At 36.5% G+C, this 19689-nt stretch overlaps 1 protein-coding gene across 14 annotated transcripts in view; it reads right to left on the bottom strand.

Moving 5' to 3' along the window:
- Window positions 1-19689, bottom strand: part of MBD5 (methyl-CpG binding domain protein 5) — a 503218-nt gene that overhangs the window by 16243 nt on the left and 467286 nt on the right. For 7 of the 14 annotated variants that reach the window (XM_050752186.1, XM_050752187.1, XM_050752190.1 and 4 more), the window contains 3 exons: window positions 13853-14179; window positions 11328-11536; window positions 6366-7574 (listed from right to left, as the gene is read on the bottom strand). In XM_050752186.1, the coding sequence (XP_050608143.1) occupies window positions 6366-7574; window positions 11328-11536; window positions 13853-14179 (1745 nt within the window). Of the gene's footprint in view, window positions 1-6365; window positions 7575-11327; window positions 11537-13153; window positions 14180-19689 lie in introns of all 14 variants that reach the window. The other 7 variants (XM_050752177.1, XM_050752178.1, XM_050752180.1 and 4 more) reach the window with 1 other exon arrangement.

Raw genomic sequence — 19689 nt, forward strand, 5'->3', positions numbered from 1 at the left:
AATATTATATGATAAATAATTTAGGGTAAAAAGTTGATTCACCTGTGACAGAAAGGATGAACCTAATTGTTTTCCAACAATAGTACAAAGTTCTCATGGCAGAGTACTAATCATTCCTTTAAATGAATCCCAACTTTTTCCAATGAACTAACCAAATTCTCTTTATCACAATTTAGTCAGTGGCATTATCTGAGGCCTTTTTCGGTGCTTCCTTTCTTCTTCACTTTGCATAGCAGTGTTTCTAAGCACTAGGGAACTACATTACAGGATGGGGGTAAATCCATTCTAAATGTGACAATAATTTGCATATCAATCCACAACACATAGATAGAATTAAATGTTTCAGATAAGTTTGTAATTTCTAAGGAAACAATGCTTGAAAGTTCATGTAACAGAAGCAAGTAGTTGCCTCAGACCTGAGATTCTATTTCCTGCTTCCTATCTGAAATTGTATGAACAAGCTCATGTAGTCTGCGTTGGGCTCAGTTACCTACGTGATTGAAGACAGGCCTCCTAGTCCTCTTTAATCTGGCTCAGGAAAAAAGTTCACAATATTTCACAATTCACTATAGTAAAGTTTACAGTTGTTTTACTCAGCTTAGTCTTTTTCTTGATAGTCACATTTTTGGTCTTTGCTAGTTCTTCATTTTTATTATCTTTCAAATTCTGATCAGGAATTGACTTTGTTGGCCTGGATTTTATCTTTCTTATTACTTTTGAAAAACTATTTTGCTCCCTTTCAAGGAGATTCTGGTGCTGACAGGGCATTGATTGCCTCTGTCACACTACCAGCCAAAATGCAACCCAAGTATTGTGGATGCCGTGGTCCAGAGAAAAGGATTCATCTCCAACAGCAGTTAAGAAAATAGATAAGGCAAAGTGAATACACTAAGAACATTCTCAACAGAGAATTACAGTACCAAAGAATACAAACAGCTAACACTGATAAACACACAAAGAACGTTCTTCAAAGTAAAATGTCTGAACATCACAGGAGGGCGCACCTCCCAAAGTTAGTTCTCCGGGCTCAACTTCTTAAGTTACCCACCCCCAGAATGCGAGGTAAGTTGTATCTGGTTATGCTCCATGCTGTCAAAACACGTGTGCGTGTGATGCTGAACTGACATACAGAAAATGTATTGCCCCCCAATAAATTTGGTTATGAGTTTTAATAAAGATGAATTTTGTCGGTTTTGAATGACTATTCAGAGAGCTGTTTTTATCTCTACTTGCCAGAAATAACTGTGTGGAAGAAAGTCAAAGAGCAGTTTTGAAGAGGGAACACCCTACCCACTTATGCTTTGAAAATAATGTCTTCATTTAACCAGGTAGTGTAGAACAGAGACGTAAACTTTTTTCGGTAATCAGGTGTTTCTGCAACTGTCCAACAACAGTCATTGAAAAGAAACATTTTGGTACCAGTCTAGTAATAAATTATTTCTTAAATTTGGCTTGGGTCAGAATATACATCAAATGTAAGAGCAATGACATATGAAGACCAAAGGGAGGATGTTCAAAAAGTAAAAATGATCTATGCAGAAAAAAATAAAAATTTTAGTTTTTGATTATTACTGCTTGAGAGGCAACCCTTTTAAGCTAGTTAACATAAAATCAAAGATGACAGATGACAATTGTAAAATATATTTTAGAAAACAAGAGCATTTTCTTTATATTTAAATAGTTAATGAAATAGGTACATAAAGATAACCATTTCCTCTGTAGTTGCATAGGCTTAAAAATGTTTGCATATTAAGGCATAGAGGTGTAATGTCAGAGGTAGCCATTTTCTTCCCAAGAATTCCCTAACATTATGCCAAGATCTGGAAGTTGAATCTGTCTGGCTCTGGCTATGTACTGGAGCACAACCCTGAGGTCTTATTCCTGGTCACTGAGCCACGAACAATAAAGGGTTCATGGTTCAGAGAGAAACTTGCACCAGTTATTTAGAACAAGTATAACTATCTCCCAGAATGTACTTCTGGTTTTTTTTTTTGTTTTTTTTTTTTGAGACGGAGTCTCGCTCTGTCGCCCAGGCTGGAGTGTAGTGGCCGGATCTCAGCTCACTGCAAGCTCCACCTCCCGGGTTCACGCCATTCTCCTGCCTCAGCCTCCCGAGCAGCTGGGACTACAGGTGTTCGTCACCACGTCTGGCTAATTTTTTATATTTTTAGCAGAGACGGGGTTTCACCGTGTTAGCCAGTATAGTCTCCATATCCTGACCTCGAGATCCGCCCGCTTCGGCCTCCCAAAGTGCTGGGATTACAGGCGTGAGCCACCGTGCCCGGCCCAGAATGTACTTCATTACAAATGGTTAACCAAAGGAAAAAACATATTAGGAAGGATATAGTACTTCTTGAGTGGTAAAATACAAGGCACATAATGTCCTCCAATGCTGTCACATAGCTTCAATCTTAGGAAAGTAATACATACAAGCAATTCATCCCAACTTTTCATAGGCTGTTAAAAATCTCCACTAATTAATATTGTTTTACGTGTGAAAGAGAGTTATGTGGGAAGGTAGAGGAAGAAAGCTTGAGTTGATTTTTTTTAGAAACATTGAAGTTCACTCAACAAACTGAGTGCTTTAAAACGCTTCCAAGTAGAACTCCTGCTTGAAATTAACAGCTAACACTAACTTATAATCAGATATGCTGATTTGTATATGTGCTATAAACATACTTATGAACTATTTCATTCATTGAATATAATCCTTATAATCCTTTACTCTCAACTTGGTTAATAAATCCTTTATACATGGACAATGCAGAGGTAAACAATAACTAAGGTCAAATTACCACAATTCCATAACGGTGGAACCTAAATTAATAAGACTATCTACCATAAAGGGCAGAGAATAGGAGGTTAATGTTTACTGAACCTCTTTGATGTGCCAGATAATAATCTACAGTATTTCATTGAAATCTTAAGGCATCTATTTGAATCGAAATTAATGTTCTCACTTGAAAGAGGTGAGTAGCCTGCAGCTTCTAGGAGATTAATATACCTACTACGACCACTTAGGTAACTAGCAGAGCTAAGAGTAGGCTCACATCAGAGTGCCCAAAACCCATGCCTCTTTATGCTACACCCTGCTTTTTCTCTAGTTCTCTGCAGACTGTGTTTATACAGTATTCGATGTCTAGAAATCATACCTTTTAGGAAATCATCTCAGAAACTACAGAACATGTCTAATGCATATCAGTAATCTGCTACATTTACTATCCCTCCAAAGACCAAAAAGGCCTTTCTAAGATCATAAGCTGACCTAGTCAGTTACTATTATGACTAACGGTATCTGCTACAATATTAATGTATTGACAATGGGAGGTCTCAGCCCTTGGCAATTATCAGTGCTTTGATCACACAGCATTGACTTCCTTAGACCAGAGACCATTCATGCAACCTAAAAATAGGAAAGGCATCCAGCTTGTTTTGAAATAGTAATCTTGTATCCTGTCAATTAATTATCTTTATTTTCTATTTCGCCTGCTTCCATAAAGAATTTGGAGTGGTTTGCTGAGAATAAAGCCTGTAACTGAAAATAATAAATGGTATGTTGTGGGGTGGAGTCAGGGGCAATAAATCTACTCTAAAACTTGAGTTAACATAGATTTTTATCTGGTGGGATCCGACAGAATCTTGGATTCTTTGGTGGACATAGAAATAGTATGAAAGCTGAGAAGCTAAGAAAGTTTAAAATGATAATGTAGGAAAATAGTTTGGCAAATTTTTTCTTCTTAGACACTACAAAGATAAACATTATGGAAAATGATCCCACATTCCACATTAGCAAGGCGGAATTAGAAAGGTTTTACTATAATAAACAAAGTCGGAGCTAGTCTCTGCCTTTCTGCTTTAGACTTTATAAAAATGTCAGGCATTGCCATAGTGTATAGAAGGTAACCTAAGGCAATGCTTACCTTTTTAGAAGCAGAAGTCCAGTTATTAATGTACAAGGCATTATCCAACATTCTTGGGCATTAAGGAGTTCTACATAAATAAAATTACATCCAAACTGGTTCACCTGAATGAGTACAAATTTTAAAAAGTGTTCTACTAGATATCTCTCTGAAATACATCATGTTTTGTCTTATACAGGTATTGAACATAGTTTTACTTTTTCTTCATGAACTAGGGTCATCAATATATCAGACACTTGGCTTGAAGACGGACCTGTGTTTGAGATTTTACCTTTTCTGGTGTTGTAAAATGAGAACTTTGACTCACGGAGCATCACTAAGTAAGGTATTGGGAAGTCTTGTTTTGTGAACTATAGAGGAAAAAAGAATGTTTGTGAAGTAGTACTTAGTTTACTTATGTGCAAAAGTGTGGTAGGTCCTGAAAAGACCAGAGGTTTTTAAAAATGCTGAGTCCTTAGAGCTTCTGAGGCTGTTATACCTTGCTTTTTAAATGATAGATAAATGTTTCATGTATTATCATTAATATTTTATTGCATGTTTTCAGTTTTTCACCTCTAAATGTGTGCTTTAAATTAAATTCTCTGAATTACTAAAAATATTTTTGTGTATAGTATATCTTGATATAAAGGTTTTTATTTGAGAATCCAAAACGACAAGGTCAGCCAGCGAGAGGAAGAATATGTGAATTTACAGCAACAGTTTTATGTTTCCTATTACAATTCATCTATTGCCAAAATTAAGGAAGGAGAATCTGAATTTTAAAAATATTATTTTATAGTGGAATGAATACTACATACTACTTTGCTTATTTAAGTGAAGAAAAATAAGTGTTTCTTGGACTCTTCGATTTTTTTTTAAAGTACATCTCCCCTAACATCAGTGAATACCTCAGTCTCAGGAGTTTTCGAGCAGAGATTAATCAGAAGATCTAGACCATTGTTTAATGTGAAATGTGTTAAAAGTACATGCCTTTACTCTCCTAAGGGCATAAAAAGATATTTAGACAAGGCATTTAGGACAGGAAGAATGTTTCCAGGGAAGGGAGGCCATAATCTTTTTTTTCAGTTAAGCTTTTAGTAAAATGCCACATAAAAAAGACTTAGTTCGTTTGCACAGACATTGTAAAACAGTTCAATGTCTACATCTTGTATTTGTAGCAGTTCCATTTATATCATAAAAGCCCACTTTTTCTGTTTCTAATTATTTCTTGAATAAACTGTCAAAAATATTTAGGTTTTTCAACCTAAAGAATGTTTGTCTGATCTCTGAGAGTATAGAGAATAAAATATTTTGTGAATAGGGGTATGGAATTCATTTCCTTATCAAATGTACAAACATTATGCCCAGAGTGTATCCTGACAAGTATATATTAGGCATTATGAGCAAGGTTTTAGGACCTCCTAGTCATTTGGAGAAAGACAATCCTTTTATTGTGCTGGCAAAAATGCTTTTGGTTTCCTGTCATTAAACCTAAGTGCCAGTGAAAGTTTGAGCACAGTTGAAATTGCTTTATAGAATATACTCTTTACGAGAATAACATATACCTGTAAGAGTAATTTTTATTACCTAGGAAGATGAAAAATTATACATTTCTTCATCATATGGGGGAATGTGCATAATGATCTCCTCCTGGTCAGATATAAATTTTTCTATCTACTTTAAACACTCTGCATATTTCTTGCCTAGTGAGCCAATTCCACCATTTTTGTAAGGGCCGGAAAAAAAAAAAAAAAAAAAAAAGCCCAGAAGACCCCTACTAATTTCTTTTAAATTGAACGGTAGTTTCATGGAGAAGTTTTCATTTAATTTATATGATCTAATTGTGTTAAGTAGAACCAGACTATGGGGTTAAACATTTCCATATGTTTTAAAGGCCCAGAACTTTTCCTGAAAGGTATTCAGGAAATTCTGATTTCAGACTTTACCTGCTGCTTCCAGAAACGGCTGCATCTCCACCCAGACTGTACCCCCTTCCCAGCTCTGTGTGCCACATGTAAGCACATGCAGGAGATGTCGTCCCCTGGCGCATCTGTTGCCTGGGAGGGCCTTACCCCTGCCACACTCCTGGACCTCCAAAGGCTACCAGATTTTTTTCCCCAGTCATTGACACTTGCCTTCCTCCTCAGTGTATGAAATGAAGAACTAGGTAACTGTAGAGAGGGAAGGCAGAGTGGACCAAATTCTGGAAATCTGGTTCCTGGCTTACAGCCACCCTGAGCCCTAGTGTGATCTATAAATGCTTTACAACTCACCCCTTGTTGATAAGACATTTTGTTGACTATAACCATCCCCTCTTCATTTTATGCTCCAGAAGCTTGTGAGACCTCAATGAGTCATGAAGAATCCTAATTTCAAATCCAAAGAATCCAAAGTGATGATAACAAAAACCAATAATTGATATCTGAACAAAGGTTAGTATTTGACAATGGATAAAGATTGGTATACCTTCCCTTCCTCTGGGCTTTGTTGACATGAATTGTGAACGTCGTCTTCTCTTACTAATTTTCCAGGCCAGGAAGTCAGTCCTTTGATTTGGCCCCAGACCAAGTCGCCAACATTGAACGTCCTTGGTCTATAATGTATCAATTCATTTGAAGAGGGGGAGTCTGGATTCCTTAGGTCATCTTCACTACTAATGCTTTTAGCATCTGAAGGGCTAGGCACACACCCATTAATGCTTTTGGCATTAAAGTCTCCATTGTAATGGATGTAGTCTTTGACCAGAGAATTTTCCAAACTATTTGAGGAACTTGGAGACTGCTCCTCTAGGACCAGGTCTTGCTTTGCAGTGCTTAGCAGCTCTCCAAATCCCCGACTCTGTCGAGGTCTATTCCCATTAATGTGTGCACATCTTTCCACAGTGTTCTCTAGTCTCTCCTTAAAACTCATCATAGTTCTTTTGTAGTTATTATACCTGAAATTTTCCTCTAGAATTTTATCCCCTGGACAGTTTCTTGGTGGTAACAGTATTGGGTGCTGTTCCCCAGGCAGAAATGGCAGTGTAGAGACATTATTGGACCTTTCATGACAAGGACTACTGTGGATATGGCCTGGATGATCTAAAAATTCCTCGTACTTCCACCTGTTTCGCTCCCCTCTGGGACTTTGCTCCCCGTCCCACTGTTTTTTGGATGTGTGGCAACTTGCTGACTTGAAATATTCAAACCCATCTCCTTCGTTCGCATTTTTCCCATGGTCTAGATTCTTGGGCAGCCGAACCCCTCTTGAATTCCTCAGCCTACCGTCATGATCAACACCTCCCATGTTCCGTCCATGAATGACCGCACTGACAGCACTGGAGAGATTTAATGGGTCACCAATTGAAGCAGTGAAGGCACTCATGGCACTCAGAGCTGGAATGGGGCTGATCTGAGTTGTACTGTTGACTGCAGTGGTGATGACAACCTGCATTCCCTTGCTGGCTGCATCGACAACTGCTTTGTAAATGGCATCTACGGAAGCATCACCTGGGCCACCCACAACGAGGCCATCCTTCACCTGTTGACCAAGAGATGGGTCAATCCTCGGTTGCAACTCACAAGGTGTATCTTGAAAAGGTGGAAGTGTAGTGTTTGGATTCTCAGGAAGTGCTGTGAGCCCAGGCTGAGTGCTTATTCTTTTGTTTAGGAGAGCTGCATCTTCCTGCATTCTCACCTTGAAGAAATAGACAGGAAGCAGTGAGAGAAAGGGAAATAATTTTAAAGGCCTCAAAGAGAAAGACTACAACTTTAAGATTTACCAAAAGACAAACAAATATAACAAGGAAGGAAATATAAAGAACAAGACTCAAAAAATGAAGTAAAAAGTCACTTTGTATAGGAAAGCTTATGTCTTGATTATATTTGCAGGCTGCTTCTTTGGTTAAAATCATTCAACAGATTTTTAAAAATCATCATTGCAAAACCTTCTCTAGAAAAATTAAACTTGACGTGGTTGGACAGAAAACATACTCAGGTTGGGATGATTCCATTTATCCGGTGTCATTACAGGTCTTTGCAATTTAGGATTCAAAAAAAAGTCAAGTCACAGGTAATCAAATTAGCAAAGGAAAAATATTTTGAAAGTGATTTCTAACTCACTGATGTTTCCACTTAACTAAGTGAAATACAATATAAAATAAAAAAATATATAAACTCTTTTCTTAACAATAACATGACACTAGTTTTCAGATGGGGTAGTAATACCTGCTCCTCAACCTTTTCAGGCCATATCCCCATGCTGTCAGTAGTGACAATGGCTATCTGCAGAAGTGATTCTCAATTGGGAAGTGGTGAAGGGACAGCATACTTACCGGGGGAGCATATCAGAATTCTGGTATAGGAAGGATGAGGGCAGTTTGAAAAAGTGCCCAAGGTTATTCTAATTTTACCCCCACCCCCATGCCATCTAAGAATTACTGCTCTAGATTCTTGATACTTTGGAGTTTCAGATTTTTTTCCACAATGATCTCTCCCTTTCTTTACATCCTTCCCTACTAATCCAGAACCTAGGATCTGTCAGCACATCAGCCTCTCTCTTGCTATTATCACCCTGTCTACACCTACCAGGCAAAATCCCAATCTTGGATCAATTCAACTGCCTGCCTTATCTACATCTACAGTGAGGATGCTGAGTATTTGTCTATAGGAATTTGTAGCTTCCAACTTCAGTTGAGGGCTTATTGCTGCCCATCAATCCTAGATCTTCTAGTTAGTTGTCACTCATTTTCCACAACTATTCAAATCTTCACCAACTTCTTCACCATCTCCCAGACTATTCTTAGTAGATGACCTTACGTAATAGAGAAAATAAAGCCCATCAGGCAAGAATTCTCACAATTTCTTATACTCTGATACTCCCTGCCCCTGGCAGCAGACTTCTCTGCAACTATACCTGTCCTAAATTCTGTCCTGCTTCCCATAAGAGGGTTCCCTTCTGCTCTCTGAGGGTGTGCCCTCCACTTACGTTCTGAATCCCAAGCCCCCTTCTAAAGGATCCTGTCTTATTTATTATCCCTTCTTTTTTTTTTTTTTTTTTTTTTGAGACAGAGTCTTGCTCTGTTGCCCAGGCTGGAGTGCGGTGGTGTGATCTCGGCACTGCAAGCTCCACCTCCCGGGTTCACGCCATTCTCCTGCCTCAGCCTCCAAGTAGCTGTGACTACAGGCGCGCACCACCACGCCTGGCTAATTTTTTGCATTTTTAGTAGAGACGGGGTTTCACCGTGTTAGCCAGGATGGTCTCAATCTCCTGACCTTGTGATCCGCCCGTCTCAGCCTCCCAAAGTGCTGGGATTACAGGCGTGAGCCACCGCGCCCGGCATCCCTTCCCTTCTTTATGTTCAATCTCTTCCACTTTTCTGGGTCTTTCCTATAGCACATGATTATGTTCATGGCTTACGTATTTTAAAGTTTGCATTCATCTACTCCCGACCCCCTGCTGGGGCACTGCCCTATTTCTCTTACGTTCTTCAAAGTTAAGTTTTTTTCAAAAATAAATTTTATTGTGTGTATTTGAAGTTAACACCATAATGTTATAGAATACATACACAGATGGTAAAGGGGTTACTATAGTGAAACAAATGAGCCTATCTATCATCTCATATAGTTGTGTGTATGTGTGTGTGTTGTGTGTGTGTGTTTGTCAAGAACAGCTGAAGTATACTTCTTTAATCTATACTCTTTAATTCCTAACCTCCCATTCGCTGTTCCTCCCTTTTGCCATCTGGCTCCTACTCCCACCACTCCAGCAAAACTGCATTCCACTAAGTCACTGATGATGTCCTAATTGGTAAATCTAAAGGATTCTCTTCAGGCTTTATCTTACCTTTTTTCTCAGTGACACGGTTGAGCACTTCCTCTTCCTTTCTGAATTATTTTACTATGGATTTTATATATATATATATGTCAAAAATATACAAGTTTTCTTCATCATTACTTCTCACCCATACTCACAGTTTCTCACCCTACTCCAGTCCTATTTCCTTACTTAGAACTAACCAGTACTGGAGTGCATCCTTCTTACCTCCCTTCCTTGCTTCCCTCCTTTCTTTCAACCTAAATGGGATGGTACTAGATTCTGGATCCCACACCCCCTCCTCAGGGATCCTGCCTTATTTATTATCCCTTGAACATAAAGATGTTCCACTTTCCTGGGTCTTTCCTTTAGCGTATGATTACATTCATGGTTTCCAGATTTAAAAGTACTGTTCTGCAATACTATAGCACTGGAGTCTTGCAGTCTTACAGATCTTTCCATATCAGATTATGTAAGTCTACCTAATTTTCTAAACCACTAGGTAGATGGATATACTGTACCACAATATATTTAACCATTTCCCTACTGATGGAGTGGTTCATAATTTTTGACACCACAAATTATACTGCACTGAACATTTTGATATGTGCTTGTTTGTTCACATTTGAAGATTTCTCTAAAATGAGATATTAATACATAGAAGCTGAACTTCTGGTCAAAAGATATTTAAAAATCTGATATGCTATCAAATTACTCTCCAAAAGGACTGTATCAGCATGTAATCAGACCACCAGTAATCTGAGAGAATCTATTTCTCTGCACCCTTATCAGCAGTGGATATCATCAATCTGATGGACACATTACTGTGATAATTTATGTAACTCTGATTATTTTCATACGTTTATTAATACTTTATCTTTCAAATTCTATGAATTACCTGTTCATATCTATTGCTAACTCTTTCTAATCAATTATCCTTTTTCTTTCTGATTTGTAGGAGCTCTTTTTACATTATAGGTGTTATTTAGTATGTATTAGGAAAATATTTTCTGCCAGGTTGTCACTTGTCTTTAGTTTTGTTTAGAATATCCTTGATCACACAGAGATTTTAAATTTTTAGGTAATCAAATTTGTTTCTTTTCCTTTTGACTGCCTTGGTTTTCTGTCATGCTGAAAGAGCCTTCTCTACCCCAAGATTATTTTTAAAAAGTCCATATTTTCTTCCCATGTGGATTTAGTGTTACTCTTTCCACCTATCTCCTTAATCTAGCAGGGATTGATTCACTTCGTGGAACTAAAGAAGTACCATGTGGCTGAAGCCAGGGGAAGAGTGGTGAGAGCTGATGCTGGAGAGGATGGACAGGTGGGCATGCGAGGGAGGTGAGTCTCAGTCATGAGAACAATGAGAAATGACGAAAGGGCTTATGGGGGTCACACGATCAGTTTTTACTAACAGCTCCAAAAGAACTGCTGAGATACTTCAGACAAAATTAAAAAAAAAGAAAACCTTCACACAAAAGACTGGAATGTTTAACAATACTCATGATTGAGAAATAACAGTAAATAGAGGTGAAAGGGCACATAACCTACTTTTTTCACCCTTTCCTGCAAATTAAGTGTTTAAACAAACCCAGACATTGTTTTCTTCTAAAGTGACACAGGGGAGGAGAGTACCTGAAAGTTCTGAAACAGACAAGCCATGGGGTTATTGTTAGCTGGGCAAGGAATTGTGGGCTGTCCTTGGAACGCCTGGAGATTCTGGTACCCCTGGAGAAGTTGCTGCTGTTGCTGATTTGGAGGAAACATCTGATTGTTGTTTAACAGCGACTGTAGATGAGTCAGTTGATGGTTATTCAAAGTATTGTTTATTGATGACATATCACCTACAGTTTGAAAAACATAAAATATAAGTAAATGTGATTCTTTGGAGATTCTATGCCTTTCTTTGTACCTGAGAATTCCTGAAAAAAAAAAAAAACCAAAAAACTAAGTGCTATGCTTACTTGGGTAATGCTTTTCTTTTTTACTTCTCAAAGTCTTACTAGGTGATAAGGAAAGAGTAGCTTTATTATTTAGTTTTATCTTCTATAATTAGTTTTTAAATTTTATATCATGGAAAGGCTACTTAGTCTTTGCTCTATGCATTAGGCAGTCCTTATATATTGAGCTGCAGTGTCATATGATTCCTTGATCTATTATTTTTAGATTTTAGATCTATTTTAGAGGACCTAAAATTAAAGGTTGAAATTAGTCCTATAATGTTTTAGCAATTGTAAGTATCTGACCAGATAATTAAAATAAGTGAGCTGATCAGGCCTTGTTTACAAAATTTAGTTCTCAAGCCATAATAATCAGTAGATACCACATCAAATCGTTGATTTGGTTTAGAAATGTGCATTGTTTTGTGATAGAAGGTTGGTCACCTAAAATTAAAATGGAAAAGAAGCTAACAACACAAAAGAATTCATTGTCATAATCATTCAAAATAAATATTATATAATCAGTAGGATTAATAACTAAATTTATATTCAAAATTCAAAATTATTCTGAAATTACTCTGACATTTTCTTGAGGACAATGTCATAGAAATTGTCCTGTAACTTGTAATATGTAAATGAAATATGCTTTGTAGGTTATTTAATTACAAAGATTTCAATGCCAAATAGAACTAATTTTACTATATTATAAAGGCATCCATGAAATCAAAAAAACATAAATAATAAACAAATTATTTTTCACACATGGAAGATGCCATTGACATCATCATGTACATTTCTCTGTTTCCAGACTTTATAGACACCATCCCTACACTTTATATTATAGTTACCTATATCCATCAGTTAAATATACCTGGCATTATTTTCTGACTATTTTGTGATAGGATAATACAGATGAAACACTTTGTTTTTAAGCCACAAAGGTCAAAAAAATAATACTGAGGAAATCTAGTAGCAGCTAGAGGGGCTGTCTGTTCTTTTGAACTTGGGCAAACTTCAGTTTTGCATGTTTTTACGTCTCGCTTCTTGTTTTGCTAGACAAGCATTTAGTTTTGTTTATTTAGGGTTCACCTGGAAAATACTTTCTCAATCTGTTTCCATCCACAGTGCAGCTGCTCATACTAACCCTGTGATGCCACACCAACGAAAATTCAAATGAAAGTGATTTTTAAGATGTACCTGTGCTTTATTATTTGAAAAATGAGACTCTACTTGGTTTAAGAGATGATGGGTAGGTTAGGTTTAGGTGGCATCAGAATTAGAAGAGAAAGCAGATTAAAATGATATTTAGTATTGCTAGAATAGGGGAAAAAGGAAAAAGTCACTCATGTTTGTATAACTATGGTTGTGTGTGGGTGTTGTTATATTTAGTTCCTTAAGCAAGCTGTGACATAACAAAAACATTTTTAAAAATAGTGTGACAAAATGGAGTTTTTAAAAAGGAGAAAATAGAATTAGAAAAACGTTTCTTTTGTAAAAAATTTGTGAAAAAATTTAACTTACCAAGTAGACCTGTCCCCAGTAGAGGGTTAAGTAGCTGTGGCACCACAGAGTTACTGTTGAGTTTAGCTGAACCAGGTGTATTCCCAGCATTATTAGATATATTCAGCAATGTTTCTGCCATTGACACCACTGCTGTCCCACCAAGTGTTGAGACAGTCAGTGCTGCCACTGCTGATGATGTAGTGGTTGTGGTAGTGGTTGCCTGGGAGGAGGTTGCTATGGAAACCTCTGGATGATTAGCGGTGTTGGCCGATGCCGAGTTCAGGACACCTCCCAACAGCTGGGGATTCAAGGTCATTAATCCTGAGGCCCCATTGACAGCTGGGAGGAACAGGGGGTTAAAAGTAGTGTCACTGCCTGCAAAGCTTGGTAAAGGGTTCCCCAGGGGGCTGGTTAAAAGGGTCTCAGCTCGGCTGTTGTCTGACTGATTGCTTGGCAAATGGTCTGGTGGGGCTGTCATCTGTGTTAATGAGGGTAAAGGGGTGTTTTGCTGTTGGAAAAGATCTGAGATGGTCAGATTGAAAGATGGCAGGGGAAGCATGCCAGCTGCTTGGGCTTGGTTCTGAAGCAGGGCTGCTAAGAGCTGAAAGTGAACAGGCTGCAATACCTGCCCATCCATGTCACTGGAGAGAAAAGCTAAAGCAGCGTTTACATTCGGGTCGAGAAAACCTAAAGGGTGGAGGTTGATCTCAGACTTGCCTTCTCCTGCTGAAGGCTGGAGGATATTTAATAGATTCTGGTTTAGGAGATGCTGTTGATTCACTGGCAAAGAGATAGGTAGAGAACTGAGGAGGCTGGGGTTCAAGGGGTGTGGAAGATGGTTGTTTGAAGTGCTGTTGGATGGAAAATGAAGTGCGTGCTCCTGGCCAACAAAAGGAAAATCACTCCCAATGGGCAGCTGACTCTGCAGTGGGTTTCCAGCTGCGGTGGTGACTATGACGCCATCTTGAAGAACAGATGTTGTCTTTGTGATGGCAGGGTGGTTGGTGCCCGCTATGGCTATGGAGGATGATGGTCCTGAACCGCCTAAAATGAAAAAAAAAAATAAAAAAATAGTTATTAATCATGGATATTATGTGAGACTAGGCATAAAAATGCATTAACATAAATTTCAATTTATTTGTTACATGGCATCTTCATTGATTGCAACTAGATTAATTGTAATCAGATCACTTGACATCTGTTAATGGGACTTAAGTTTAGAATGTACACTTTTGAAAATAAATATATTGAAGAAGTTTTACTGAGAAATAGCTGGTAGGTTGTGGTGGCAGGAGAGGTGGGGGGTTTAAAAAAAGAAATAGGTGTTGCTGACTATCAAATAGCTTGTTTTTCACAGGCAGACAACAAGTGAAAGCTGAAGATGGGAGAATCCGTGTTCTTCATTCAATTGGTAGATAAAAGTAATAATTTCATTTAAAAAGTTTTTTTCATTAAAAAAGTTGTCTTTATTTATAAAACTACTACTTCTTTTTAGTGAAAAGAAACCCACAAAAGTAGAATGCACATAAAAATATAAAGCAGAAAATAAAAAGTACCTATGAAGATAACTACCTATGAAGATAATATTTTAGTTTATAGCTTTCTGGGCTTTTTCTACCTGCGTATCTATACATATGCAGGTATGCATATATATATGCATATATATGTTACATATATTTTTAAAAAGTGGAATCATGCTATAATGTTATTTTGTAGCTTTATCAGTGTAATGTGATTATCATTCCATGTTAACTTATATATAGCTACAGAACCATTTTATTAGTATCATGTACGATATGCTGTACTTTAATCAATCCAGTCATAAGTTTTTAAATTATTTCCAATCTTTTACTATTGTAAGCAACACTATGACAAATATTCTTATTAATATTTCTTTGCCAGTTCACTTAATTTTTTTCTAAGGATAAATTCTTAAAAGTGAAATTTCAGGGACAAAAGGGTTTACATATTTTAGAAGCTTTGAATACATATTGTCAAACTACCCTCCTGTGAAGTTGATCTATACACACTTCATTTACATTCCTATAAGCAGTGGAAGACAGTGTTCATTTCTCTCACCAATACTCTATCATTATTTTGACAATGAATAAAAATAATAATTAAGAATCTTTACCATTCTTATTGCATAAAGACACTTTGGACTTATGATTTCTTAAATTAGACCAGTCTTAAATAGCATTCTTATTCTTAAAAGTCTTACACTAGAGATGAAAATTCTGGGAATTTAATATCGGAAAAGAGGAAATTTCACGTATTTATAACTGTTTTTGTGATGCTCAACCCAAGCCGCACAACAGAATTATCTGGAGAAATTAAAAAAACAAAAACAAACCAATACCTGGGCCCTAGCCCAGACCCGTTGAAAACTCATCTCTCGGGGTACAGCCTGGGCAGTAGTATTCTTTGAAATCACCCCTGGTGATCCAGATGCACAAGGGGTGAGGTGGATAGGGTGAAAACCACATCTATTGAAAAGGAACCTATAATCACTTTTTTGTAAATGGTCTTTCCCCATTGTAAATGCATTGTTTTATGTAATACATGCATTTGACAAATATTTTATTATTTTAAGAATACACATTTAGTTTTATTTAAAAATACTAAACACATATATGGCATAATGAACAACACCAGTGTCACTGAAAATCTAAAATAAACTAAACATTTTGGGCGATGTTATGCCATGCTATCCTAAAAAACTTTACATTTTATCATGTTACCATTGAGGCTTCATCCAAATACACAGAAATGTTCCATAGTTGTAACAGTAATATGAATATAATTGTATATTCTTCTTCTTTTCACCTAATAGAATAACACAAGGATTTTTCCTTTCTGATAAATAGACTTTGTATTTACATTTTAACTGTGTAGTGTATGTATTTACTATATTTATTGAACCACTGTGATAAAGTCTGGTATTCATATTTTGATTTTTCATCATTATAGATAATACAGGGATAAATATCTTTCTACATGTGATACTTTGCTACTTTGAACTTTTTCCGTAGAAAAAATTGCATAACTGGCATGATTATTTTGAGAACCAAAAAAAGGGAAGCAAAAGTTCTGAAATATGTAAAAGTCTATAAAAATAAAAGGAGTTATCATTATTATTGACATTAGTAGTCATAGTAGTGGTGCTGTGGTAACAGCAGTAAGTACAAATCAGCACATTCAACACACTTTACAGAATATCCGTATAGCAAGGATTTGTCATTTTTCCTGGCTGTCATGGTCTACCTTTTTTTTTTTTAGTTTTCAGTGTTTTATTTAAATAATGAGATTTAAAAAACCCCTCTTTGAAAATATATATTTATGAAATAATGACCACATTCACCAAGAGTAGGGTAAGAAAACATACCAAATGCTGAAATAGGCATATAGTATACAATTCTTTAAATACTAATTCAGATTTGTTACAAAATTATCAAAACCCTAAACATTTAGTTGCTTCTTAAATCTTGTTGCTATTTCCATAGATACTATGGATTATTTCCATTTGGAAACCATCTTTTTAAATTATTAAAAAACTTTTATTAAACCTTTACAAATTTTTTAAGAGTTTAAATAAAAAGTCTTATTTACTAGTAATCACTACTTGTGGCAATATCTGTGGCAATTTTTCCTCTCTGCTAAATAATAATGACATATTTAGATGTAGAGATCACAATTTCTCTAACCAAAGGCAGAACACATTTTCAAAATGCTCTAGAGTGTACATGTCAAGGCTTTATAGATGAAGGCTTTCCTTAGAGATTATTATAATTTTTAATCTTTATTTTGCAACAGAGAAGTATCCACACTTATGATTCAAAGAAGTAGCCATTTTGGGATAACATAAAAGCTCTCTATCTAAATATTCTTGAAGAATTAGAAGAAGCGAAGTATAGATACTCTGGGTGTATTTTTGTCTTACCATCTAGAAAGCGGTGAAGCACACAAGCTGCTTAAATGTAGTATGAAGATAAAGGTATAGTTTTTAAAATTTTTCTTTAATTTTCAAGAAATCTATTCAACAAACAGGTGTACTCTGCTGGAAAATAGAATAGAACTAACTACGAAAAAAGAAACAAACAAACAAACAAAAAACAAAAAAACAACAACAAACAAACCTTGCTCTTTCCTGAAGGAATTAAGAGTTTAGGTAAAGAAATAAACACAGAGATCTCTCTGTCTTTTTCTTCTCTCAAATATATATTTATTCAGAGTTTATTAGGAACTAGAAAAATGTAAAGCTTTGTTCTTATATTGCTAGTATAACTATAATGCAATATGCTAAGAGGTGTAACAGGTGTATAACAAGGAGACCACTGTAAAACTGAACACGTCAGGGAAAACTAGTCAAGTGGTGTAACATTTGATCTGGAATTTGAGAGACGAAAATGAAAATAAAAAGGGCCTCTATGCAGAAGCAAGATGATTAAAACAACAAGCAAAGACAAGGTGATAATAAAGTAGATGGAAGGTAATGAAGAGTCCTATGTTTCCCCCAAACAAAGAAATATGACTGAAAATATTGTGAGGTTTCCCTATGCTTCCGGCTCCTCCTACCCATGGTCGAACCTGCTGCCTGAGATAAGCAGTGAAGAAATTTGAAATCATCTTTCCAAACCATTAAAGACAAAAATCATTTCTTATTTATCGCTGTATTTCCAAGACCTAACACAGTCTTTGACACATGATCAGCATTCAAACAATATTTGTTGGTATTAAAAAAGATTGTAAAATCATAAAACTTGCACTCAACTTTTAGAAGTAGGTAGTTTGATGCTATGTGTTGGTGTGTTTGTGGACAAAAGGAAAGAATACCACCCATTTGTGGAGAAAGTGAAAATGAACTCTCCAGTGTATTCGTCCAATGCTAGGAGATAAGGGACATTGGAAAGGAGATGGGTGCAAGATGACAAATTACCTAAGAAGGCTTCCAGATATTTCAAGAAGTTGAAATCACCCCACAGAGGGAGAGGTCTATCCCAAATTACTCTGAGTTCTTAAAGTTACTCATTCATGCTTACAGTCATTCAAAGAGGACCCTGAATTTGTATGAAATTTTATAGATGCAGGGAAATTTGGAAATTGCTTATTTCTGAACCACTTAATCTTGAATAGGCACTCTCTGGTGAACGTATTTCATAGTTCTGCACAAAAACTCTATGGTCTGTTGAACCGTGAGGAAAAATGTTTTGTTAAAGCTGTTTTTTTTGTTTTGTTTTGTTTTGTTTTGTTTTTGCAGCCAAGGTATTTTGTGCTTAATCGAATAAAAAGGATAGTCGCTGAGATTTTTAAAAAGGAAATTATTCATTACATGTTTACCAGTTAAATAACCAAAAGGCAGCTGGGATCCTGGAACAAGTTAGTAATTTGGAGTAGTCCTTTACTGGGAAAAAGTGATTATTTCACACTGGCCAGCAGCACCATGAACTGGCATACTTTCTTTTTCTCATTGTCTCTGTTGCTTTTCAAGAGTAGGAGAGAAGACTGGAAAGCCACCCAAACAAACTTTGGTGTGAGATCTCATGCTTAGACACCCAGAGATTAAGACAGTCTGTCTGATGAGGAAATGACAGTGGTAGCTTGCCCAGTAGGACAGGTTTCTTTTTTTTTTTTTTCTTTTTGAGATGGAGTCTCACTCTGTTGCCCAGGATGGAGTGCAGTGACACGATCTTGGCTCCCTGCAACCTCCACCTCCCGGGTTCAAGTGATTCTCCTGCCTCAGCCTCCTGAGGCAGGCCTGGCTAACTTTTGTATTTTTAGTAGAGACAGGGTTTCACCATATTGTCCAGGCTGGTCTCAAACTCCTGACCTTGTAATCCGCCTGCCTCAGCCTCCCAAAGTGCTTGGATTACAGGCGTGAGCCACTGCGCCTGGGCCAGACAAATTTCTGTATGTAAACAGTATTCTGTACACACTTACAATTCATGATATATGTATATGCATATGTGTGTGTACACAGAAATAGTATGAGTAAATTTTAAAGGATATTTTCCTAATATTAATTTAATCCTTGACATGTTTTATCTGTCTTATTTTTAAAACTACTTTTCAAAACAAAGTTAATGTCTACCTCTTTTGATTCGTTTCTCTTCTTCCTGGTCATTGTTTGTATTGTGCTAAACTCTTATATGGCTGTCTCTTAAATATTAATAATATTGTTATACATGTCTTTGTATGTGTACAAGAGAGAATATAAAGCTCATATCAAGAAGACCAATGAAGTATTTTTAAAACCTCATTATACCGGTTTGTTTAGCTGTAATTTTGAACAAATGCTACTTTATGCTAAGAAACCTTTTCTAAATTAATATGCCCAAACACTGATTTTTATCCATAAAATTCAAGAACCTAAGAAATAAGTCGTATAGAATGTGTATGCCTTCACCATCTGACCTTTATCATTTACTTTGGTAAGTGTACTTGCATTGCAAACAGGGACAATGGTAATCCTTAATAAAAATGAATGCTTGTAGAGATAAGAGAAAATATCATGGCTTAGTGAGTCTAATAAATATAATTCACTTTTCAATCCCATT

The sequence above is a fragment of the Macaca thibetana genome, chromosome 12 (genome assembly GCF_024542745.1).
Source record: "Macaca thibetana thibetana isolate TM-01 chromosome 12, ASM2454274v1, whole genome shotgun sequence".
NCBI lineage: Eukaryota > Metazoa > Chordata > Mammalia > Primates > Cercopithecidae > Macaca > Macaca thibetana.